General features: G+C 51.9%; 1 protein-coding gene across 1 annotated transcript in view; it reads right to left on the minus strand.

Annotated features, from left to right (window-relative positions):
- Positions 1 to 1,726: 1,726 nt before the first annotated feature.
- ITGA11 (integrin subunit alpha 11) overlaps positions 1,727 to 24,582 on the minus strand; it is a 124,870-nt gene continuing 102,014 nt past the window's right edge. The window contains exons 19-30 of the mRNA XM_019725629.3: positions 21,550 to 21,635; positions 20,527 to 20,734; positions 15,038 to 15,136; positions 13,936 to 14,012; positions 12,018 to 12,107; positions 11,034 to 11,124; positions 9,605 to 9,718; positions 9,311 to 9,397; positions 7,241 to 7,351; positions 7,035 to 7,130; positions 3,745 to 3,858; positions 1,727 to 3,051 (exon numbers count right to left, since the gene is read on the minus strand). Coding sequence (XP_019581188.3) covers positions 2,980 to 3,051; positions 3,745 to 3,858; positions 7,035 to 7,130; positions 7,241 to 7,351; positions 9,311 to 9,397; positions 9,605 to 9,718; positions 11,034 to 11,124; positions 12,018 to 12,107; positions 13,936 to 14,012; positions 15,038 to 15,136; positions 20,527 to 20,734; positions 21,550 to 21,635 — 1,245 coding nt within the window. The 3' untranslated portion in view covers positions 1,727 to 2,979. The remainder of the gene's footprint in view (positions 3,052 to 3,744; positions 3,859 to 7,034; positions 7,131 to 7,240; positions 7,352 to 9,310; positions 9,398 to 9,604; positions 9,719 to 11,033; positions 11,125 to 12,017; positions 12,108 to 13,935; positions 14,013 to 15,037; positions 15,137 to 20,526; positions 20,735 to 21,549; positions 21,636 to 24,582) is intronic.

The raw sequence follows: 24,582 nt of genomic DNA on the forward strand, positions 1-24,582 counted from the left end.
GGGCCAATAATGCTTTTAAAAGACTGAACCATTTTTAAGTTGGTTACACTTCATGTTAACACTCTGAGTTCAGCCCTTAGCTCCATCATAAATAACCATTGTTAACTACCAGATAGAACATTGCTAATAACATCCATTTGTGAACCACAATATGAATTTTAATGTTGATTTGAAGTTGCATTTTGGGTTGTTTGCCATTAAATGCCAAAATTGCTTGAGAGACTGCAGTTTATCTCCCCTTCCAGACAATAGCAAAAGACCACAGCAAATCCCACTCTGGAGACTGCTGGAATGAGAAAGTCTTCCAAACTCGAGTCTGGAGCTGAGTTAATTTGAACGTTATGATGAGAACACAGTTCCCATTACTCATCACAGAAGGTCACTGGTGTATGTTAAGCCCTTGTTTGTTTTCCAGCCTGTATATTCACCTGCCTGTTGACTTCACCTCTCAGCCCCAGAGGAACTTTGAAACGAAATGATGCCTTGGCCCCTCGCCCAACCAATTAAACCTGAATCCCTTCGGTGGGCCCTTGCATAGGTAGCTTTTAAAGCTCCCAGGTGATTCTAATATGTAGCCAGGCCCGAGAAACTGCTTTAGCATGAGGCTTTGTTTCCTATAAAATGCATCTTCTCTGCTTGCCCTACCAGGCATCTTAAGGCCAGTCTTGGATGTTTATACTCCAGAACAAATAATTTGGAAAGAGACTTGGTAAAGAGAAGAGAACAACAATGTACAGTAAGGGCTTAAAGATAGCTGGGCTGCATCTGACCTGCAGACTTTTTTTTTTTGGCCTGCAGTGTGATTACACATGGAAATTTTTAAAAGTGAATGCCAATCTCTAAAAGTCAGGTTTCCATAAAAATATTATTGTCTCAGAGTTGATGGTTTTTGACAGAAGTCTTGGTGCTACATCAAACAATGCACTTTTGAGTGTGGGTGCATCAATTCTCCATCCAGGTTACTCCATTCATGGGGGTAATGACTCAGATGAAATATGATTGTAAAACGTTTCCTTCTGATTTTGATTTCACCATTTGAGAAAAAAGTATTCCTATAAAAAGTTATTTTATATCAATTTCTTCTCCTTCACTAAGCCCATCTGAGGCTGGGCGACAATGACAGCCTGGTGTAAGAGAGCTGTCCTGGGATTAGTCTTGATTTTGCCGTGGGACGTGGGGCTACCTCAACTTCTCTGGTTCTAGGGTCCTCATCAGTGGGGGAACAAGATAAAATAACTTCTAAGGTTCTACTTTTGGCTTCTTGGGATTACAATGGCACAAGAATAGAACGGGAACAACTTGGTCTACTAGTTGTGTAAAGGCCAAACTAGTTGTGTTGGCCTCTGTGTAAAGGTGAAGAAACTTGGAAGGCAGCGTGTAAGAAGGTCAGTACTGAAATGCCAGCTTGGAGAAGGCTGGGAGGCCTGACAAGGAAGAACTGGAACTAAGAGGTAGAAGCTACCGTGACTTGTGGGTTTCAACCATCCAAACTAGCCAAAGATGGACCGGGTAGTCTAGGGAGGGAGGGAGGGGGTGCTCCATCACTGGAGATGTCGGTTCCAACCAGACAGCCACTTGCAGCGGGTGTGCAGGGAGCAAATGTAAGTACTCCCAGTACTTACAGAGAGTGGGAAGGAAGCTGGGAGCCCCTCCTCATCCATCTTCTCTCCCTCAAAGAGGGGCTCACTAGGACCTCTGCCCACAGAAAGGGAAGTCAGTGCCTTGGTTATTTTTAAACTATTTTTTTTTTTAATTTCTTAAAAATACGACAGTAAAGGTCGCACTATGTAATGGGGGACAGATGCTTTTGATATATCCCCCTTTCCACCTCAAAACAAGGTTAAGGCATAAATTACTCCACTGGGCACCAGGTGTGCCTCTTGTCCTCCGGGTGCCCTCATGGGTGGTACCACTTGCCCCGTGGTCCTGCGGATATTTGCCACCAAGTTTGCACAGGCTCGGGTCCCTGCACAGGCCTTGTTCAGTGCATTCCAGAGAGGACCCATGGGCAGCTCCAGCCCAGCCCTCTCCGCTGCGTGGTGGACGGAAGGGAGGGATGGGAGGTGGTCTGTGTGTAGGGAGGGGCTGACACGGGGAGGGACGGCTCCTCACTCCTATCCTTACTGCCCAGCTTGGCGCCAAGCCCGCGGCGTCGGGCAGGCTTCAAGGGAAGACTCGGGAAATGCAGAGCCCTAGGGATTGCGTCATCCACCGCTTCCGGATGTACCTGGGAACAAAAGCGTCTTAGAGGTGGGGAGGAGCGGCAGCCGATGCGGGGAGAGGGGGAAAGGGTGGAGGGTGGGTGAGTGGGTGGCAGTCAGTGTGAACCCACGGGGGTGACTCCCCAACTCGGGGTGGGGGGCGCCCGGTATCCGGGGTCCCAGCTGCCTGTCCATCACAGTCTCCACATCCCAGAGTCTTCATCCCTGGCCAGCAGCTGTCACCATTCGGCTCAGGTTATTCAGGGGGAGCTCTGGGGACCTGTCTCCTGCCTGGAGAAGGGGTGGGTGTGACTCGGGAGACATGGGCAGCATGAGGGGAGGGGAGCACAGCCAGAATTCAGATCTTCTGGCTCACTGGGTCCTATTGCAACTGGAGGCCTGGAATGTGCGGAGTGGGTCTGCATTTGCAGTCTCCCTGGGTTCTTCTGAGGATGGGGATGATTAGGACTTCCTAGCACCTTAGTGGTGGGGGCAGCAAATGCCCCCACAGAGCCTGGGGGAGGCTTTGGGATGTGCCGTGGGAGGGGCCCCTTTCAATCCTAAGGTTCTGTGTCGGTGGTGTCTTGGTCTCCCAGTAGGGCAGTCCCTCTTAAAACTGGCTTGAGTTCTCTTCAGAGGGAGCAGGCTCGGTTTCTCAGGTGAAGTCAAGTGCAAAGCGAGCTGGCATCCTCTCTGCTTCAGCTCTGTGGGGCCCCGGGCCTGGGCCTGCACACCACCTGCACCTGGCCCCCATCAACTCACAGCCACTTCAGGAGCCTCACTCCAGCGCTTTGGGGGTGGGGTCCAGGCCGGGCTCCCTTCTGCGCTTGGCACTTTTAAAGAAGCCGAGCTGTGAGGAGGCAAAGGCAGAAGTCTCAGGCAGGGGCAGAATGAACAAGGCCTAACTCCCCTCCCTGCTCTCCCTCCACGAATCCTATTCAGACTTCTTCCCTCAGCTGGTGTCCTGAATATCCCAGTTCACAATGAGTGCCCTCCCCCACCATTCCCTGTGGGCCTCACAATGGGCCACTTAACTGGTGAGGGGGTGCTGGAACTGAGTGAATGGAGCCTGGGTCAGAGCACACAGGTCATGCTGTGTGACTCTGCCGCAGTCAACACTCCTCTCTGGGCCTCCCTGACCTCATCTATAACAGGAGGCAGTTGAGACCAGAGCGTCTTAACCTGAGGCTCAGAGACAGCGAAGGTCTTTGGAGAGTTTTTATTAACAGCCTGACTTTGTTGGAGACATTTTGTGGCTGTGTGTACTTGCTTTTTTTGTGATGAGGTGAACCCTAGTTTTCATCAGGTTCTCAAAGAGACCTGCAAAAGGGTCTGAGCCATAGGTTGATGCCCTCTGGTGGCCAATCAGCCTGCTGTGGTGAGGGCTGGATGCTGTGCCTGTTGGCAAGTTCTGGGGAGGAGGCTGCCAGCTCCCATGGGGAGGAGAACATGGGGACTGGCCCCAGAACCCAGTGGCTGGAGCCTCAGGCCTGGGCTAACCAGCAGGATGCTGCTTCCCCCCTCCCCCCGTGGGGGCCCTCACCTTCCACAGTGCGAGGACCAGCAGGGCCAGCAGTAGGAGGCCCCCCAGTGTGCTGCCCACTATGATCCAGATGGGGATCTGTGAGTCTTCTTGCTTGGAGATCTCAAACGTGATCTGCAAGGGGAGGAAGGTGGCCAGGTCAACAGCATTACCATTCTGGGGCCTGGGTGGCAACCTGGGGCAGGGCCAGAGCTCAGGAGACAGCTGGCACCTGGGGCAGGGCTGCATCCTCCTCCTCAGGGAAACGCTGGAGGGATGGGTGGCACCCAACACAGTGGACAGGTAGGTGACCCAGGTGATCCCACTTCCTCTCTGACACATTTTCTGCCTCTTTGCTGCTTCCTCATCATCTCCCAAATTTCTAAATGTTGGCGTGTCCCATGGTTTTGCCTTTTGACCTCTTCTTTATCTACAGTCAGTTCCTGGTGAGCGCAGGGCCAACTGACACAGTGGGCACAAGTGGGCACCGTGCCCAGGGCCTACGGCACTTTTAGAGACCCATGAACATGAGCTAACTTTTAAAGTTAGAAGAAAAAAATGAATACAATCTTGCCTGGGTTATATTTGTCTTTACACGAACACATAAAATATTAATTAAAAAACTATTTTATGGAGGAAGGGCCCCTGAAGGCTAAAATGCCTGGGGCCCTGAAAGTCCTAATGCAGCCCTGGGCAAGGTCACTGAGTCAGGGCTTTAACCACCTATATATACTCTGACCACTCTCACGTTTCTGCCTTCCGACCCGGACTCTCCGCTGAACTCCAGCCTCATATCCGGCTGTCTACTTGGCCTGCCTGGCATCTCTGACAGGTCCCTACACAAACTTTTGATCCCACTCCTCTCCCTCCAACCTGTTCCTTCAACATCATTCCCGTCGAAGCAAACGGCAGCATCGTCCTTCCTTGCTGTTGCTCAGGCCACAGACCGTGTACTTGTCACAGCCACATAAACTCCATCAGGGCCGTTTTACCTTTGAAACACGCAGAACGTGGCCACTCCTCCCACTTCCAGGGCTACCTCCGGGTCTGAGCACCCTGGTCTCCCATGTGGAGACTTGCGCTGCCTCTCAGCTTCTGCCTTGCCCCCTACAGTCTGTTCTCGGAATAGCAGCCAGAAGAAAGCAGATCTATGCTCTGCTCAGAGCCGCCATGTCTTCCCATATCACTCAGTAAACAATAAAGTCCTTGCACTGGCCTGCAAGGTCCTACACACTCTGGCCCTGCTTACCTCGCTGATCTCATCTCCTACTGTCCCCCTCACTCTCCACGCCAGCTCTCCAGCCACCTGGACTCCGACATGCCAAGCGCAGACCTGCTGTAGGGCCTTTGCGTTGCTGTTCCCGCTGCGGGCAGCAGGCTCATAGTCTCTGTCTGATGTCACTCTAGTGGAGAGGATTTCCCCAATCTCCCTGTACAAAATAGCACCCCCCCCGAGTCTCCACCCTTACGTGCCTGTGTGTTTTGGGGCAGACCTGATCCCCACTTGACCTTGTATATGTATGTTTATGTTAACTGTTTTTCTTCCTGCCTGGAACGTCAGCTCCAGGAGAGCAGGGGCTTTCTCGGTTTGGTTCACTGCTTTATCCTCAGTGCCTGGAACAGTGTCTGGGGGAGCAGTGCAGGAGCTCAGGGAACATGTTGAAAGACTGACTGACTGAACCCCTGCACCAGCATGGCAGAGTACTGGCTTGGCCACGGAGTCACTATTCATCCTGAGGCAAGTCACTGCTCTCCTTCTGCCTGATGTCACACAGTCTGTTTCCACATCTGAAAAATGGGGGCGGTGGGGCATACCTCACAGATAATGCAGGAAGTGTCTGTTACAGTGCCTGGCACATCGTTGGGGTTCAACAAATAGGCCGTTTTCTGCCCCCAAAGGCTGTACCTTGCTCTGCCTTCCCACCCCCGGCACCTAACTCAGAGTGGAGCCAACAGGGGCTTACATTTGGGGTCCTGGATTTCAGAAAGAGAAGTGAGGCAACCAGAAAGTATAAGAGGGATTTTTTTTTTTGGGGGGGGGAGGGATGGGAGTAGAAGGAGAAGTCACTTAAAAGATGAACTAGTGTGGAAGGGAGGTAGTTTGTGTGTGCGTGGGGGTGCCTGTAACATTCCTCTTCTCGCTTGGTCGCCTGGAAAATTCTAACATATCTCTCAAGAGTCAGTTCAAGTGGACTGTCTCCAGAAAGCTTTCCCTGGTCTGACCACCTCCCACCCCCAGCACCTGTGCTCACCCCCAGATTGCATCCACACTTTGTTGTCCTTATTTCTTTGTCTGCCTAAGTCATCTGTGTAACCCCTGAAGGGCCTGAGTCATGGGCGGGACACACAACAAATGCTGAATGAACGAGTAAAGAAATAAAACTGCTCCTTGGGTGTGTCCCCCAAGTGCTGCCTCTGGACTTTTGCACTTGCTAGCACTCCACCTGGCTCACACCCCCCCCCCCCCCCCCCGTTTATGATGGGTATTTGTGTGTTTTATTAAGGTCTGGCTTCCAGCCCATGCCTGTTTTGCTCTCCAGAGTCTCCTGGAGTGGGGCTGGGGGTTATTGGCATCTGGTACGGAGCGCCCACCTGGAGCCCAGGCTGGCAGTTTGAGGACATGGCCAGTGGAGGGCAGCAGTGTCCCACGCCCCAGATGCCCATCTCTGCAGAGGACTGGGCTTTTCTTCAAGACCTAACTTCTCTTTTTCCCAGGAGAGCACTGCAGAGCCCCACCCCTTTCCTAGACCCTGATTCAAGCCAATCTGATCTGCAACAGTCTGGTTTTACCCAATTCAAAAAGAGTGTCAATGCCGAGACATATTGCATCCCTTGGCCTTCACCAATTCAGTTCACACCAGACTTGTAAAGCACAGGTCATGTGCATTTCATTAGATTTCAGGTGCGAATGGATGGGGAGGACAGGAGTGGGATGGTCATTCTAGGCTGCCAACCTGCCCAAGACAGCTCATTGCTGTTGGAACCACTCGATGAGCCATCCCAAGGCAGGTAGGCCTGGGCTCCAGTTCCAGTTTGCTCTAGTGTAAAATATGCAGGTTCCCCTCCTCCCTCTGCCCCAATGGGACTGCAGTCTGGCTCTGCCAAGGCACAGGGAGAATGCCTGCTTCTGGCCCCCTTTCCATTTTGGCCCCCAAAGGCCTATTTGTATTGCTTTTTTATCTCCTCTGATGCTACATTAACTGCTGCAGAGCATGCTGCAGAGCGTGTAGAAAAACTGTAAGGGAAGTGGCAACCCCTTCCCAAGCTGGCCCCTCTCAAGCCCAGGTTTGCAGGGTTTCCAGGGGCCTCACCTGGCGGCTGGGCTCCTCCTCTCGGAAGATGAAAGGACTGTGGAACTGCCGCTGCAAGGCTGCGTTCACCGTGATTTTCATCAGCTTGTACTTGAGCTGGACAAGCAGAGGCCTTGTCAGAAGCTGGCCCCTCCCTCGGTGGGAGACTCCCCAGCACCCACCTCCCTTCCTTTTTTCCTACCAACCTAGCCAGGTGCTTCACTTACTGCTTTTAGAGACCGCAACCACAGGTTTCCCAGCAGATGGAAATTGATTTCCTGGTTGGGAGCCAGCCTCACATTGCAGTTGATGGAGACTACATCAGAGTTGCTGTGATTCTGAAAGAGAAGGTGGGTCTCCGGGGTGAGCGGCCAGGCTCTGGGGAGCAGGGAGGCAGAAGCCTAACTATGACCTGAGAATGTGAGCAGGGGCTTGGGCCAGCAGATGGCTCAGCTGCTCTGCTTGACCCATGGGGCGAAGGGACCCAGGACGGGGACAAGAAGAGAGGTGGGCGACTCAGGGGCTGGGGCTGCCACAGGATGCCTGGGGGACACGGTAAAGATGGTATATGCGATGCTGCATTTGAAGTTGTGCGTAATTGGGTGTTTTCCAGGAAGAGAAGTTTAGTTCAATGTTAGGGAACCTATAAATGTCATCACCATACAAACAGACTAAAGGAAAAAAATTAGGTGATTATTGCAACAGATGCAGAAAAAGCATTTTAGGAAATCCAATTTCTGTTTATGATAACTTCTGGGGAACTTCCTGAATCTGAATAAAGGGTATTTATACATAAATAGATAAATAAATACACCTATGGTAAGTATTATATTTAATAATGAAAAATTAAAAATAATTTCTTTAAAATCAGGACCAAGACAAGACTGTCACCATTTCTCTTTACCATCACCCTGGAGGTCCTTGCCAGAGCAGTAAGACAAAAAGACAATTTATAAAGATTGAATGGGAAAGTTAAAGCTATTATTATTTGCAGATGATATCATCTTAATAGAAAACCCAGACAAATCATCAGGCTGATAATTAGAATGTACCAGGTTAAAGTAATTTGTGTCATTCTCTTGCCGTCACCTCAACCCCACCCAAGCCCAAGTCGTCAGTAAATTGCACTACACTCAAAACATGTTTAGCGTAAGGCACTTGTTTGGGGAAATCAAACTAAAACAGCTAAGATTTTTGTCTGGGTAAGGAATAGTGAATGAAAGCACTCATAGGAATTGGTATCCGGGGACAGAGGCAGCCCGGAGAACATAAACCTGGAAACTAGCAGGTATCTTGGGGAGTGCTGTGGGGGTGGAAGCTGAGCTGCCTTTCATTTTCTGGGCAGGGAGGCCCCAGCTGATATGGTCAAAGTCTCCCATACAAGCTGTGTGTGTTCTGGCCCTCCCAGCGGTATTCCATCTGGCTCTCTCCCCTTCCCTCTGCTTATCTGTACTATCGCCAGTCTGTTCTCTGCATCTATAAGCTTTTTTTTTTTTTTTTTTTTTTTCAAGATTCCACATATAAAAAAGATCATGCACTATTTGTCTTTTTCTGTCTGACTTATTTCACTTAATAATGCCCTTAAGGTCCATTCATATTGTTGCAAATGTCAAGATTTCCTTCTTTTTTATGCCTGAATAATATTCTATTGCCTACGCATACCACAATTTCTTTATCCATCGATGGACACTTAAGTTGTTTCCATATCTTGACTAGTGTAAATAATGCTGCAATGAATATAGGGGTGTATATATCTTTTTCAAGTTAGTGTTTTTGTTTTCCCTCCCTGTTCTTTCACTTGAGTTTGTCTGCTCCTGCTGTCACTCTCTTGACACGTATCGCAGGCCTGTTCCCTGCCTTTTTAGGCACTCACTCTTGCATCTCCTGAAGAATGGTGAGCTCACTAAGGGCAAGAAGTATCTACTCCTTATTCTGTTTCCTCCTGGTTTGAGGCTGGGCACATACCGTGTTTTCCTGAAAATAAGACCTAGCCGGACCATTAGCTCTAATGTGTCTTTTGGAGCAAAAATTAATATAAGACCCGGTATTATATTATATTATATTATACCCAGTTTTATATCATATAAGACCGGGTCTTATATTAATTTTTGCTCCAAAAGACGCATTAGAGCTAATGGTCTGGCTAGGGCTTATTTTCGGGGAATCATGATATATAGGTTTGCTCAATAAGCTCTTATTGACAAACTATGGGATAAGAGAGAGAGCGCCCTTAGAACTCAGGCAGCACTCCTCTTCCCCCGCTGTCCCCCATGGCTCTTAGTTTGGGGGACACTCACCAGCTGTGGGGCACGATTCAAGTCTTCCTCCATCGGGGCACGTCGGTACTCGGTGCTGTTTCCCCACACATTACAGGTCGTGTTCACCTACAGAAGGAGCACATACCACCAGCCTCACAATCAGTGTCGACAGACTCAGAATCCAGGGGTGTTCCTTCCTCCTCCTCTTCCAGAGGAAGCCCAGCTGGGCCTGGGCCTGGGAGGAGGAGCTGGGGTCCGAGGACGTGGGACACACCTAGGGGTACGTCTGTCTCTCCCAGCCCTGCCCTCAGCGGGCCCCCCAGGCAGACGTACCTGGTCGGTGCGGAAGTCCCTCAGCATCAGCAGGCGGTTGCCGCCCCTCGTGGCGATGGGCACAGTGATCTTCATCAGGACCCCGTGGACGGGGAACAAGCCCAGGTTTTGGATCTGTGGCCGAGAGGGGGAGGTGTCAGCGCCCCAGCAGCAGTTGGAGGGGGAGGAGAGAACAAGGTCCAAAGGGGCCAACAGCCCCTGGGGGCAGCCATCCCCCAGCCAGGCCTGGGAAAGGGGCCCCCACGAGCCCCCTGGCATTTTCACTGTGGAAACTTTAAGGCCCTGTCAAGTCACCCCAGAGGCTGCAGGGATCCTGGAAGGGGTGGGCTCCTGCAGCTGAGGACAAATCAGTGTGGGGGGAGGCCATGAGGCTGGCGAGCAAGGGGCACTTCCATTTTCAGCTCCTCTTGGTTCAGGGGGATTTTGTTGCCTGGTACCAGCGGCCACCCTGGGGGTGGACATGGTGACCGCAATTAACTTATTATGAGAGAGAATCGTTAACTGATGAAGGATGTAAATAGTGAGTGTGTGATAGTTCACATCCTGTGACACATTAGGTGTCAGAGCTGCAGTGATTACAAGCAGGGCATTGGAATTGGAAAGACCAGGAATATAACCTGCGGCGGCCACCACATTTGAGCTGTGTGGCCTTGGGCAGGTTACCAAACCTCTCTTGGAGGAGCCATCCAGGTCTCAGTGTATCTGAAGTGCAGTTTTCCAGCTGTCAGTCTGCCCCTGGCTCTCACACAGCAGTTCAGGGGCAGGGCCCACTGTGGCACAGACTGCTAAGCCGCCTCCTGATTTCCTTTACCCACCTTTCTTAGTGACAGAAACCAAGAGAAAAAGCTGCATTTTCTAGGCTCCCTTACAGCTAAATCACAACGTTCTGGACAATGAGAGATAACTGGAAGTGTGAGGAACTGCCAAGGAGTTAATTCCCTGGCGGGGAGGGCACGCTCTTTGCTCTTCCTTCTTCCTGCTGCCTGGAATGAGAATGTGATGGCTGGAGCTGCAGCCATCTTGGGCTGTGAGGTGAACTCAAGGTTGATAATTGCATGTTGAGGATGGTGCAAGAGAAATACAGCAGATCCAGTCCTGGATGACTTTGTGAAGCTACCAATTCTGGACTTTCATGGGAGAGAAAGAACCCCAGTGCATTTTGACCCTGTTTTTCATGTTAAATATTTTTTAAAAGATTTTAAAAATTATACGCAGTCACATGTAATCTTCACCGATCCATCTTCCCAGTCCAGCCCTATTATTTTCCAGGTGAGGACTGAGAGGCCCAGAGAGGGGCCGTGACTTGCCTAAAGTCATCCAGTGAGTGGGTGGTAGGGTTCAGGTGACCCCAAGCACTAGCAATGAGTCCAGATCCAAATGGGGATCTTCAGCTCCCGTCCTCACTCTTTGCCTGGTTCCCCAGACTTACCTTGAAAATGCAGTTGAAGGGAGGCCCGATGCCATCATATCTCTCCAGTGAGCTGTTGGGCTTGACCTCATAGTGGCTCAGGCTGCTGCTCCTGCAGGGACAGAGGACAGGGCCGCTGTGAGCTCAGTCAGTGTTGGCTCGATGGATAAATGAATGAAAGAGGGTGTGGGCATGGGCCTGCCTCCTCCTAGACCACAAAAAATAGCTTTCCTCTTCTGTCCATCAGGAGCACTCACTGTGTTGAGAAGGATTCTGAGGCTCAGCAGGAATCAATGCTGACATCCATTAGCAATGTCTGCCTGGTGTGTGGAATGAGCCTGGGCCAGAAGTGACAGTTACTAACCATCCCCAGCCTCTGTGCCCAGGGGCATGGCCTTTTTTGAGCATGAACTCGCTCACTGTGTACTGTTCCAGCCTCTAGAAGTGGTCATGGGAAGGCCTGAACGTTCCTTCTGTGTGTTTGCTGTTCTGTCCAGATGTTTCCATCTGCCTGGGAGCTCTCAGAGGATAGACTGAGGGCCAGTGGCACACCCAGGGCTGTGGGCTGTAGGAGAAGTCTGCCTGGGGAGGAGCAGTTTCTCACTGACGCTGTTTAGAATTGCTGGGGTAAGGTGATAATGAAAAGCAGGACTTAGTAGGTTTTATTACTATTTTAAAATTCTCCAGAGATCATACTCTACTTATTACCCGCACTTGGGGTGGATACCGCCTGCTGCCCTGGCCCTCCCCCTTTGTCCCTGCTGAGAGCTCCCTGGGGGCCAGGACCCTGTCTCCTTCCTCTGTTTTGACACCACCTCCCCACCATGAATGAGGGGGCTGTACGCTCTGATCCCTCAGGGACATACTTGGTTCCATCTCATAGGCCCTCAGCACTGGGGCCTGGCCCCTGGGACTCCAACCCAATCAGGGCTCCCCAGAGGGTGCCCCTCTTTAGGCTTCACTCCTTCCATGTATCCCCTCCCCTCCCTTGGGGTCCTGGCTCACCTGGTGAAGAGGATGTCGGCCTCATATTTGAGGTGGAAGCGCAGGAGGGCTGTGTTGTCTCCCTTGGTGTTTTCCTCCTCGTCACTGTCGCTGCAAAGAGAGCAAGGTGGCACGGTCAGGACAGAGCTGGCCCTCCCTCCACCCAGCTCAGCCAGCACATCCACTGGCTCACTGCAGCAGGAGGGGCCGAAGTCAGACTGAGAAGGAGAATCCTGGCTCCTGTGGGACTCACAGCCAGAGTGGGACCCTGAAGTATCTCCCAGGAGGGGAAGGGCCAGGGCGGCAGGGGAACTGGTTAGTGCCATCAACTTTTCCTGCTGCCTTTTTAGGTGCAGTACGTCTGGGCTAACGTGGGGCAGGGAAAGACGGATGGAAGCCAGGAAGACCGACCAATCGAATGTGCTTAGCCACTAACTTCCTGCGAGCCCTTCTCTCAGCCCCTCATCGGTCCGAGGAGCAAATCCTGTGCTGTGGGCCCAAAGGGAGATGACACATGTGGGACAAAGGCTGCCTGCTCTGCCCAAGTGAGGGGAGGACAATAAAGAATCCCCAGTGGAGTGGTTTATTTATCCTCGAACCATCCCTCCTGAGCTGACTGGGGCGGCGGCAGCTCTCACAGGTTGGCTGAGGGTACTTAGCTGCCTTGAAAAGGCCGGAGAGTAAAATTAAGAGCCATTTGGAGGGAGTTTTGTCAAATGCGCTGCCTTTCAATCTGAGCACCAGGAACGACCAGGGCAAATAGTTTCAGACATAAAAAGATACGATTTCTTCTCATGACATACACTGAGTTTTATTCCCTTTGGAAGCCTTACCCCAGGATAGGGATTTCGTTAGAAAGGGCATACCTGACTCACACAGATCCTGCACAGGCCTAATTCACAAACACCCCGGCTGTGCAGACACCACTGTGCAGTGCATTTTCCCGTGAGAACAGGGCTGTGTTTTCTAAAAGCAGGGAAGAGCGTGAGGGAGGCCTTAAGATATTAATACATCTTACAAACTGTCTCATGTCAACTGAGAATTTCACCAAAATGTACAATTTGCTTAACTACAGCGCATGCCAGTGTGTTGATCCCCAGTACTCCCTGTGGTGACCTCTGAGTGTGTGTGTGTGAGTGTGTGTGTGCGCGCGCATGCTGGAATGTTGGTGTTCAGTTTGCTTGCGTATTTATTTCTCAGTGTGGAGAAGTTCTCAGGAGGGTTTTGGCCGTTTACAAGGCTCCAGAGTTGTCAGAATCCCTTCCTGCCTCCCTCCTTTCCCACACAGAGATAATTCTGTGAAAAAGAAAAGTGTGTTTATTACTGACACAGGGTGATTCCCAGTGTCAACCTATATAGCAAACTCCATGGGAGGGAGACAGACAGACAGAGCTACACAGAATAAAGGAAGCTCTTTTAAAAATGGAAAAATTTCCAACGGGGAGAGAGGTGACCAGGACAGAAAGAGCCCTGGACAAGGAATAGGCTAGTGCTCAGCTCCCAGCTGTACTAGTTACATGCTGTGTGTCATTGGGAAATTCACTCAACCTCTCTGAGCTTCCCTTTTCTTACCTGTAACTTGGGAGGAGGTAGGGGGAATAACTCTTGCTTTGCCTATCTTAGGGGGCTGCTGTGACGACTGACTGAGGTGTTATATGTACAGTGCTTTATAACTGTAGGGTTTTTAAATAGCTGCTATATAAAATACTATATAAAGATAAGGGCATTATTTATATCCGGACCACCCAAGCATAAATGGTGGCAGTATATCAGGCAGCAGGTTGGCCCCCGCTTGGGTACTTATTAGGGGCCCTCTGAGGGTGGGGCAGTAAAGGGGCAGGGCATGGGGAGGGAGTCACTTTGGGGAGGGGCAGTTCCTTGCAGCAGAACAGGGCCCAGGAGAAGTGAGCTGGGAGGAAGGAGCAGTCAAAGCCCTGACCTGCCGGCTGTGAGCTGGATCTCCAGGTGGTGCAGGAAGATAGATTTGCTGAACTCGAAGTCTAGACGGAAAGACACCTGCAAGGAAGAAGTCACTGGAGCTGGGCTGGCTGGGAACTGCATGTCTGAACATTACCCTGACCAGCCCTGGTCCACCCCTTCCAACCCCCTGCCCACTTGGGTGGGCCCTGCGTGCTGGCAGTGGGCAGGGGGAGGGAGGACCAGGTGCTGGAGTAATGCGAACGGAGCTTTGCACAGACCCCTGTGTTCTTCCCAAGTCTGACCCACCTGGGGTTTCCTCAGGAGACCTGGGGCCCCCTTCTCTCAGGGAGCAGCAGGGGTGAGGGAGGGAGCTTGTCCTGTGTGCTGCCCCCCGCTGGGGCTTTACTCTAGAGCTCCTGGTTTGTCAGAGCCTCACCCCAAAACTACAATCGTGACATGTATCCCCCTGGGGAGATTCTTCTACAAGGAGCTCCAATCCCCCTCCCCCAGGTCTCCCCTTTCCCCAGCTTTGCAGACCCTATTTCTGGGAATGTACTGCTGCTCTCTAGCTGGCTTCTGCCTCAAGCTCCCCTCTGATTCCTGCTTTACAACCAGCTTGACCTCAGTTAGGTCTTCTCTTGCTCTAGAACCTTCAGTGGTTACCTACTGTCCTGGAGGGTTGGGCAAACACCCCCAAAATCTGGAGTTGACCTCCTTTTCCCTGCAAATTTGCTTCTCCCATCACACAGCCTATAATTTTAAGCACATGGTAGGTGCTTGAGAAGTGTTCATTTTTCTCCCCACGCACAGCACCATGACAGAGGCTGGACATTGAGAAAACTTGTTAGGATAACAGACAGTGGGATAATTAGCAGGGTGATGGGTGGGACTGGTAGGGCTGCCCCTGAGGTGAAGGGGCCTGGGTGCTCTCCTGGGGCTGCCGCTCTCTGGTGGCTGGCTGTGTAGGTCATTGGAAGGTCATTGCATGGGAGGAAAAACTGACCTGCTTAAAGCCATTCTCAGGACTCTCCATCCCCCCAGTCCTCCCCTCTGTTTGCTTCCATTTCTCTTGCCTCCCAGTACCCACCCTGGGCCCTCCCTGAACTTTCCCCAGCCTCAACCTTGGCCTTGGCCCGGAAGAAGGGGTAGCTGACATTGCAGACTTTTTTGTGGAGTCTCCTCTCCTCGTTCACGCACTCGATGCTGCCCTCGGAGTCGTCCTGGGGGTGGGTGGGGACATTGGAGTAGCAATTAGACAGGGCATGAGACCCAGGTCGGGGGACCACCATCATCCCCCGCCACCCACGCTGAAGCTACAGGTAGGTCCTCTGACACTAGCACCACGGGGGCCCTGGAGGCTCGGGGGTGGCAGGGGTGGGAGAGAGCTCAGCTGTGCTGTGTTGTGGAGAGAATGGGCTGGCTCTCCAGCGTATGCCTTGTCACTCCCTCTGTACCAACTGAGATGCAGGGATTATCATCCCACTTATAGATGGGGGCACTGAGGCCCAGACATGGGAAGTAACTAGCTCAGAAAGTGGCGCGGAGCTGGGATTCAGGCTCTCCAGTCTGGCCATTCTGCCTCCCTCTGGCTTTGTGGCCCTTGGATGGATCACACATCTTTCCATCAGAAGGATTGCAAAGGACCTCTTTGAGCCATGAAATGAAGCTTTGGGTGCTGGTCAGGAGCTGCCCCAGAGCCCCTGCTGCCATCGGACTTGTGCGCAGTGCTTCTTTCTCTTTCCTTTTTCTGTGCCTCCGCCCCCTTCAAACCCTTTCACCACTCTCTGGTTCAGGACTCTTTATAGCAGGTCACTCACTGGCTGCTGGACATTGAGAAAAGGTTGGCAGAGTTGAGAGGGAAATGTCACTAGGCTCCCCAGCTTGTCTGGGGCCCTGCTGAGCTAGCACGAGTGTGCCCCCAGCACAGGTCCAGAGGGAAGAGACCCAACACAGTGCTCTAGCTAGATGCTGCTGGTTGGCACTTATTTGCTTAGGTCTCATTTTTCTCATCTGTAAAATGGGGATAATAGTATCTAGTGCATTTAGTTGTTATGAGGATTAAATGATAAATGCGTGTAAAGGCAGGGCCTAGTTCAATGCCCAGACTCGTGTAATCACTCCACATATGGCTGCTGTCATTATGAGGGTAATTTGTACCTGCCGTGGGCTCTGCACCCTGGGGCACTGCCTGGGCACATGCACATGTGGCTGTAGAAGCATGTCTGTGTAGGCTCTGTGTGTGGGGGTCTGCATGTTGGGACACGAGTGTACATGTATCTGGTTGTATGCATACAGAGCATGTGTGTGTCCTTGGATATATATGTAGGTTTGTAGGTTTTTTGCATGTGTGTGCACAAAGGGTGTGTGATCAGACTAACACATTTGTTTTTGGTGGAGAGGGGTGCTTCCTCTACTAGAGTTCCCCTTGGCTGGATGGCGGGGGTTTGGGGGAGGCAGGGGAGAGGCATGCTGATCTCCTAGCTGTGAGCATATTCAGGGAGGGGGAAGGATTTGTGGCATCTGTGAAGGAGCCAGGCTGCAGACCAGCCCTAGACACCATCTGCTGTGTATGTAGACACAGCACTTTACAGAACATGGCACCCACTTCTCTTTGCCTTCACTCAGTTCCAAAAGCCCTTCTGTGCCACAGAGACAAAAGTCCATGATTTCTTCCTTCTAGGATTATGAACAGGCACAGGTTTGTAAAGTCTGGGCCAGGGAAGCAGGAAAAGGTGGGTGCAGGTTTTGGGCTCATTTCCCTCTAAACACACCAAATCCAGACAGGTACAACATCTCTGGGCAGGAGAGGAGTAGGAAGGACCATCATATGGGCTCTCCATCTTCAGTTAGGGCTGTGGAGGGCGTGGTGTTGGGGCCCCGACCTGTGCCTGACAGAGGGACTAAACATGACGACGGTTTGGAGGGTGGCTCCTCGGTGGAGATGAGTACAGAAAAGCACTGACACATGTCCTGCCCTGCATCCTGGGCTCCACATCGATACTCTAAGAGCCATGAGGACAGAGACTGCGTCTGATGGGAACTGGGGTGCTCCAGCACCCACACATGACAGTGATGTCCTAGTTTCACTCAACAAACATGTCCTGAGGGACTTCTATGTGTCCAGCCCTGGCCCGGCCCTGAGGACAGATGTGACCAAGACAGGGCAGTTGTGTTCCAGGGATCCCGGGTTACAACAGGGCAGCACTCAGACACTGGTGACTTCCTTGGAGCACACACAGGTCAGTGTCTGAGAGCTGTCCTGGGCTGGAGGGCTCTGTGCGGCCTTTTGGGTCTTTGCGAAGGTACCACAAAGAGCATGATATAAAGCGTCCTAACTGGAAAATAAGCCCTAGCATGATTTTTCAGATGACATCCCCTGAACATAAGCTCTACTGCGTCTTTTGGAGCAAAAATTAATATAAGACCTGGTCTTATTTTTGGGGAAACACGGTATGCTCTGTCATGAAGTGCAGGCTCAGAAGCCAGCCATGGGTGGGAATCCTGCTCGGCCATTTACTAGCTGTGTGGTCCTGTTCAGACCACTTAACCCCTCTCTGTGCCTCAGTTCCTCCTCTGGAATATGGGGATACTACCTCCATTACTTCACCACCACCACACCACCACCTCACCACCACCACACCACCACCTCACCTCACTCCCACCTCACCACCATCTCACCTCACCACCACCTCACCACCACCTCACCCCCACCTCACCACCACCTCACCTCACTCCCACCTCACCCCCACCTCACCACCACCTCACCACCACATCACCACCATCTTACCACTTCACCATCACCACCACCTCACCACCATCTCACCTCACCCCCACCTCACCACCACCTCACCTCACCCCTACCTCACCACCACCTTACCTCATCCCTACCTCACCTCACCCCACCTCACCACCATCTTACCTCACCACCACCTCACCTCACCATCTTACCTCACCACCACCTCACCTCACCATCATCACACAACCACTTCACAATCACCTCACCTCACTCCCACCTCACCACCACCTCACCTCACCACTACCTCACCTCACTACCACCTCACCACCACCTCACCTCACCACCACGTCACCACCACATCACCACCATCTCACCACCACCACCTCACCACCACCTCACCACCACCTCACCACCATCTCACCACCACCTCACCACCACCTCACCACCATCTCACCACCACCTCACCACACCACCACCTCACCACACCACCACCTCACCTCACCACCACCTCACCACCACCTCACCACCACATCACCACCATCTCATCACTTCACCATCACCACCACCTCACCTCACCCCTACCTCACCACCACCTCACCTCACCATCATCACACAACCACCTCACAATCACCTCACCTCACTCCCACCTCACCACCACCTCACCTCACCACTACCTCACCTCACCACCACCTCACCACCACCTCACCCCCACCTCACCACCACCTCACCTCACCACCACCTCCCCACCACCTTACCTCACCCCCACCTCACCACCACCTCACCTCACCACCACCTCACCACCACCTCACCTCACCACCACGTCACCACCACATCACCACCATCTCACCACCACCACACAACCACCTCACCACCACCTCACCACCATCTCACCACCATCTCACCACACCCTCACCACACCACCACATCACCACCACCTCACCTCACCTCACCACCACCTCACCACCACCTCACCTCACCCCCACCTCACCACCACCTCACCTCACCACCACCTCACCTCACCTCACCACCACCTCACCACCACCTCACCTCACCCCCACCTCACCACCACCTCCTCACCACCACCTCACTACCACCTCACCTCACCACCATCTCACCACCACCACACAACCACCTCACCACCACCTCACCACCATCTCACCACCACCTCACCACACCACCATCTCACCACCACCTCACCTCACCACCACCTCACCTCACCACCACCTCCCCACCACCTCACCTCACCTCACCACCACCTCACCACCACCTCACCTCACCCCCACCTCACCACCACCTCCTCACCACCACCTCACTACCACCTCACCTCACCACCATCTCACCACCACCACACAACCACCTCACCACCACCTCACCACCATCTCACCACCACTTCACCACACCACCACCTCACCACCACCTCACCTCACCACCATCTCACCACCACCACACAACCACCTCACCACCACCACCTCACCACCACCTCACCACCATCTCACCACCACCTCACCACACCACCACATCACCACCACCTCACCTCACCACCACCTCACCTCATCACCACCTCGCCACCATTTCACCACCACCACACAACCACCTCACCACCATCACCACCTCACCACCATCTCACCACCACCTCACCACACCACCACCTCACCACCACCTCACCTCACCACCACCTCACCTCACCACCACCTCACCACCATTTCACCACCACCACACAACCACCTCACCACCATCACCACCTCACCACCATCTCACCACCACCTCACCACACCACCACCTCACCACCACCTCACCTCACCACCATCTCACCACCACCTCACCACATCACCACCATCTCACCACCACCACACCACCACCTCACCACATCACCACCACCTCACCACCACCTCATCACACCACCACATCACCACCATCTCACCACTTCACCATCACCACCACCTCACCACCTCATGAGGTTGCAGGGGTGAAATGCATGCCAAGAGCTGAGCACCGTGCCAGGCATTGTAAATGGTTATGAAGATGGAGCAGAAGCTTGTTGGGCAGAGGAGGGAAGGAGTCCCAGGCAGGGGACTGAAGTGGGAAGGGCCTTGGTGTGAACAAGGAGGTGTGCTGGGAAACTGATGGCTGGTAGGGCTAAGGGCGTGGGAGTAAGGGCAGAAATGGCAGGTGGTGGGTGGGGACAGCCACAATAAGGCATTTGGAATTTGTTGTAAAAGCAACAGGAATGAGAGGAGGTTTTAAAGTGGGAGTAACTTGTCCTGGTTCTTGGTGGAAGGACCCTTCTGAGAAAGCGTAGGATAAATTGTAGCAGAGGCTGTGTAGGCGCTGGTGCACACGGCAAAGACACAGGCTGCAGGACACAGCAAGCGCGCACACGGCAAAGACACAGGCTGCAGGACATTCCTCCACCCGTTCCCAGGGGGCTCAGACGCCCTTCTACCGGTGGTTCTCAGCCCTGGCTGCACAGACCTCACCTGGGCAGCTTTAAAAGTGCACTGATCCAGGCCCCACTGCAGGCAGATCAGTTAGACCAGGGGTGTCCAAACTTTTTTCAATGTTTTTCACCAAGGGCCATATGCGGTAAAATACACAAACAGCTGGGCCACTCACTTGAGGTGAAGTACATATTGCCTCACCTGGTTTATTTAAGTAAACTAAATATATTTTTGGAATTTGCTGCGGGCCAATAAAAAATGGATCACAGGCCGCAGTTTGGACACCCCTGAGTTAGACTCTCTGGGAGAAGTCTAGATACAGACATTTTTAAGCACCCAGGTGATTGTAATGTGTACCCAGGCCCTTGCCTGGATCCTTCCTCTCCTGCTTCTGTCCTTTGCCTGAGGCAGGCTGGGCAGGTCGCCGTGGTCTTACCTTGTGGATCAAGCTGGCAAACTGCAGGTTTGCTGACTGTGAAATATTTAGGACTGTGTTATAGGCGTTCTCGCCCCTGTTTTCCAGCATGGCCTCCACTGCTACCCGCCGACGCGTGCTCTCTATGATGAAAACTGTGGTGTCAAAGGACAGCGTGTATGCCGAGCAGTCCTGAGCAGGCTTCCTCAGCACCCTCTGGCAGTACTCCCTGCGGGAAAGAGACCACCAGGGCTCAGGCAGACGGAATGGGGAATGCAGGGGTAGACCTCACGACTCGTGTATCACCTCTCCATTCAGCATGTTTCTCTTTTGGCTCTGGCTACCAGGAAGCTCAGAGCTAAATGTAGAGACAATTCTGATTATTAGCCTAAATGATGGGAATTTTTGTTTCTTCATCCTTCTACAAGGTTTGGATGTGCTATTTCTATTTATTGTATATGTCATGGTGTTTATGTCTTCTATCTAAATCATCTCATAGTTGGGTAAAAGTTGAGCATAAATTATTTGAAAATTATCACATAAATTTAAAATACGACATTGTTCCTTATTTTTCCTTGTATGCTAGTTTGTTTCTTCCAAGGGATTGTGGGCACCCTTGGCTAGTCTCCTTAGTGCGGAGCTCAAGTGGTCAGTCAATGAACCTTCAAGGTCACCTAATCGGAGGGTTGGAGACTCAGTGCCTGGATCTCCAGGTCCCTGGTCTCCACCTTTTATCTGTTTTGTAGTATAGGCTCCAAAGGAAGGATTCCTTTTTCTAAACAAAGTTTGAAGAGGTTGGATTAGACTGTAGTCATTTTACAGAGTAGATAACTGAGGCCCAGAGAGGGGAGTTTCGCCTGAGGTCACACGGGACCTAGAAGCAGAGCGTGGACTAGACCCAGGCTGTAGGTTCTGTGCTTGATCCAAGCTGCCTATGAGAAGGATGTGCAGGAACTAACCCAGGGCCCTGGGAGCCCCAGCTCCACCAGAAGGGAAGGAAGAAGAGTCGGGGGGGGGGGGGGATGCAAGGAGTAGGCAACTCACATGGCTGTGGGCAGGTCACTGCGGGCGTCCAGCAGAAGGTCAGGGACACATTGCTCGTCCTCATTGCAGCCGTTCCAGAAGGGCACCTGGGCCAGGGAGAGCCAACGGTGGGCAGCTGGATAGGGAACCCACAGCCTGGAATCCCCATCTTTGCGGCGGGCCAGCCCTCACCCCCACAGCACACCAGCTCCTGTCTCTACTGCACTAGACCGGGGCTTCATCTCTTCTTCCCTGTTCACAGACAGCACACTGCTGTTTCCCATGCTTTTGCATAGACACTCCCTTCTTTAAAACATGACTCACAACTCAATTCCTCCTGGGTCCCTCCTCCTCAGTCCTTAACTGAGCTGGTCCCACAAAATACCCACTTACCCAGCAGAGCAGTTCTAGTGAACATGTATTGATCATCTACTATGTGGAGGGCAAGGTCTTTGGTGCTGGGACTATAGGATGAGGAAGACACAGCTCCTGCTCTCAGCTCATGGAGAAGATTGGTGTGTGAACAAATAATTACAGCGTGAAATGTGCAAAAAAATTTAGAAGTCTGTATGATGAATAAAAGAGGCCGAAGGAGGAATCAGTTATTTTGGCCTGTAGATGGTCAGAGACGGCTTTGCAGAACAGTAGGGCAGAATTCTGAAGGGTGACCAAGTTAGCTGGATGGGCCAGAGGGGGAGGGGAGTCCGGGAGGAAGAGCAAGCCTGTGCAGAGGTCCTAAGGCGTGAAGTAACATGGCACGTCGGGGAAATGGCAGGGAGTTCAGTGTTGCTGTAGGCAGAGCAGTCCTGAGCTTGGGGTAGAGGAGATGGAGAGGTGGGCAGACGCCAATCCTTAAGGGCCTTGGGGTTGTGCCTTGCAACGGATAGGAACCACTGACTGCTTTTGGCAGGGAGGGTCCTGACAGACCTGTGTGTTGAAGGCTCCCTCTGGCTGCCATGGAGGGATAAACTTGAGGAGTCAAGACTAGAGGCAGGGAGACCACTGAGGAGGCTGCGCAGTGTTCCTACAGGAGATGACGTGCACAGCATGGTAGTGGGTATGAGCAGGAGAACACAGGTCAGGGACCTCAGAGGTGGGACCAATAGGTCCTGGAGGTCGTCAGGGCCAAGGGAGAAAAGGGTCCAGGATGTTGGCTGAGTTTCTTCTTCAGTGTCTGGAAGGATGGCCGCACCCTTCATTCATGGGAGGGGTTGAGTGGAGGAATTCAGTTTGGGGGCATGCTGAGTTTGAAGTGCTTGTGGCCCATCCAGGGTGAGATGCTCAGCGGGCAGTTGGGTACTCAAATTTGGAGCTGAGGGGCAGCAACTGTCACTATCAAGAGCACAGCCCAAACTCAGGGGAGGCCACACGTATCTTAAATTCATTAACTCTTCTCTAAGGTGAGCTCCCTACCCCTCACTCAGATCCATGTGCTCATAGTTTAGACATGTTTCTATCCAGCCCGCCCCCTGGCTTCCCCGTCACATGGTGGGTGTACAGCTAGAAGCAGGCACACTGCAATAGCAGCCAGGGAAGAGGACAGCAGAGTTTTAAGAAGGCGCACAAAGCGAGGCCATTCCATGAAGGGACATAGTTCAAGACACTTTCGTAGTTCTCAGGGGCTTCACTGTATTCTAGCACCCCTGTCATCTTGGTAATTTTAAATCTCCTATAAGATACCTCCCACTCCTGCAGAGTATACTGTGAGAAGTGTGAAAACTACATAATAACCTTCGGGAAAATTTCTATCCAGTTCATTAAAAGGAATAATTTAATGTGATAAGCAACTGTTCCACTCAATATGGAATGGCTCCTTTCCCTAAGAGGTGAGACATTACAGCACTAGAACAGTGCTGGGCATTTCGTAAATGCTAAATGAGAATTTGGAGAAGAATGATGGCAAGAATGTTTCTAATTTGCTGGGGGCTAGAAATCCAGATGAACAATTTAGCTGCTATTCAAAACCCTCAAGAATATGCCCCAAACTGTCTTTTTCAGCTCTATTTCTCACCTTTTCTTTACACACCCCTTCACCTTACTTTTTCCCACTTCTGTACCTTGGTTATACTATCAGCTTTCCTGGAGTAAAATCCCATCCTCCCCATTTCTGCATATCTGAATCCTGTCTATCTTTTAGGGTCCAGTCGAAAGCCACCTCCTCCAGGAAGTCCCCCTGCCCTATCATCTGATTGCTTGACTACACTTCCTCTCAGTTCTTCAACCTGGCCTATGACCCTTGTTACCACCTTGCATGGAGATCAAGTGTCAGAGCTGTGAGTACCCCCTTCACGTTAATCCGAGTCATGGGCTTCCACATGCTGGTAGAATGACTGACACGTATGCACTCATTCATTCGTGACTTTGTAATTACGGTGATGGGGAAAAATATCAGTGGCTTAGTGCACACAGCATTTCCCCTCTCTTGTCTCCCTCACGCGGATCCAGCTGTGCCAGTCCGTTCCTCTCCCTCCCTTGGACTGCATTTTAAGGCAGCCTCTCTTATGCATTTGTGACACAGAATCAGGAGGAAAGGGTAAAGGTGTAAAGTTCAAGGGTTGGACAGCAGATTGTGGAAAGTTTGGGAATGGGGATGCTGGGCAGGGAGGGAAGGGAGCGGGGAGCGGAGTCAGTAGGGGCGAATGGGAACAGAGAGGGGATTTTCAGAAGCATTGCTGTTGAAGTCCTTTTACGTTGGAGAAATACAAGTAAGAACAAGTAAGAGTAATTCTGAAATTGTGGTTTGCTGGCTGAATTCTGTATAATGATTCTCAGAGACATTCTCAGTGACCAGACCTCACAGGTAATGGTGTTAACAGCATTGTGGTATATTTCAGAGTTGTTTCCTAAATCCTCAGGGTTCAGGTATGAGATATTCCATTTTTACAAATGTCCCTGCTCTCCCAGCACGGCTCTGACAGAATTGATAACTGGGATGTATATGGAGTGGCTGATGCAGGGAGCATCTGAGTGTCAGATTCCAGAAAATTCTGACGTTCCTGGAGCAGGGATTAGAAAATGTGGTGGCAGATGGGGCCAGAGCCAAGGATGAGGCTA

This window comes from Rhinolophus sinicus, chromosome 3, assembly GCF_057876585.1.
Source record: "Rhinolophus sinicus isolate RSI-liver-muscle chromosome 3, RSI-T2T, whole genome shotgun sequence".
Classification (NCBI taxonomy): Eukaryota; Metazoa; Chordata; class Mammalia; order Chiroptera; family Rhinolophidae; genus Rhinolophus; species Rhinolophus sinicus.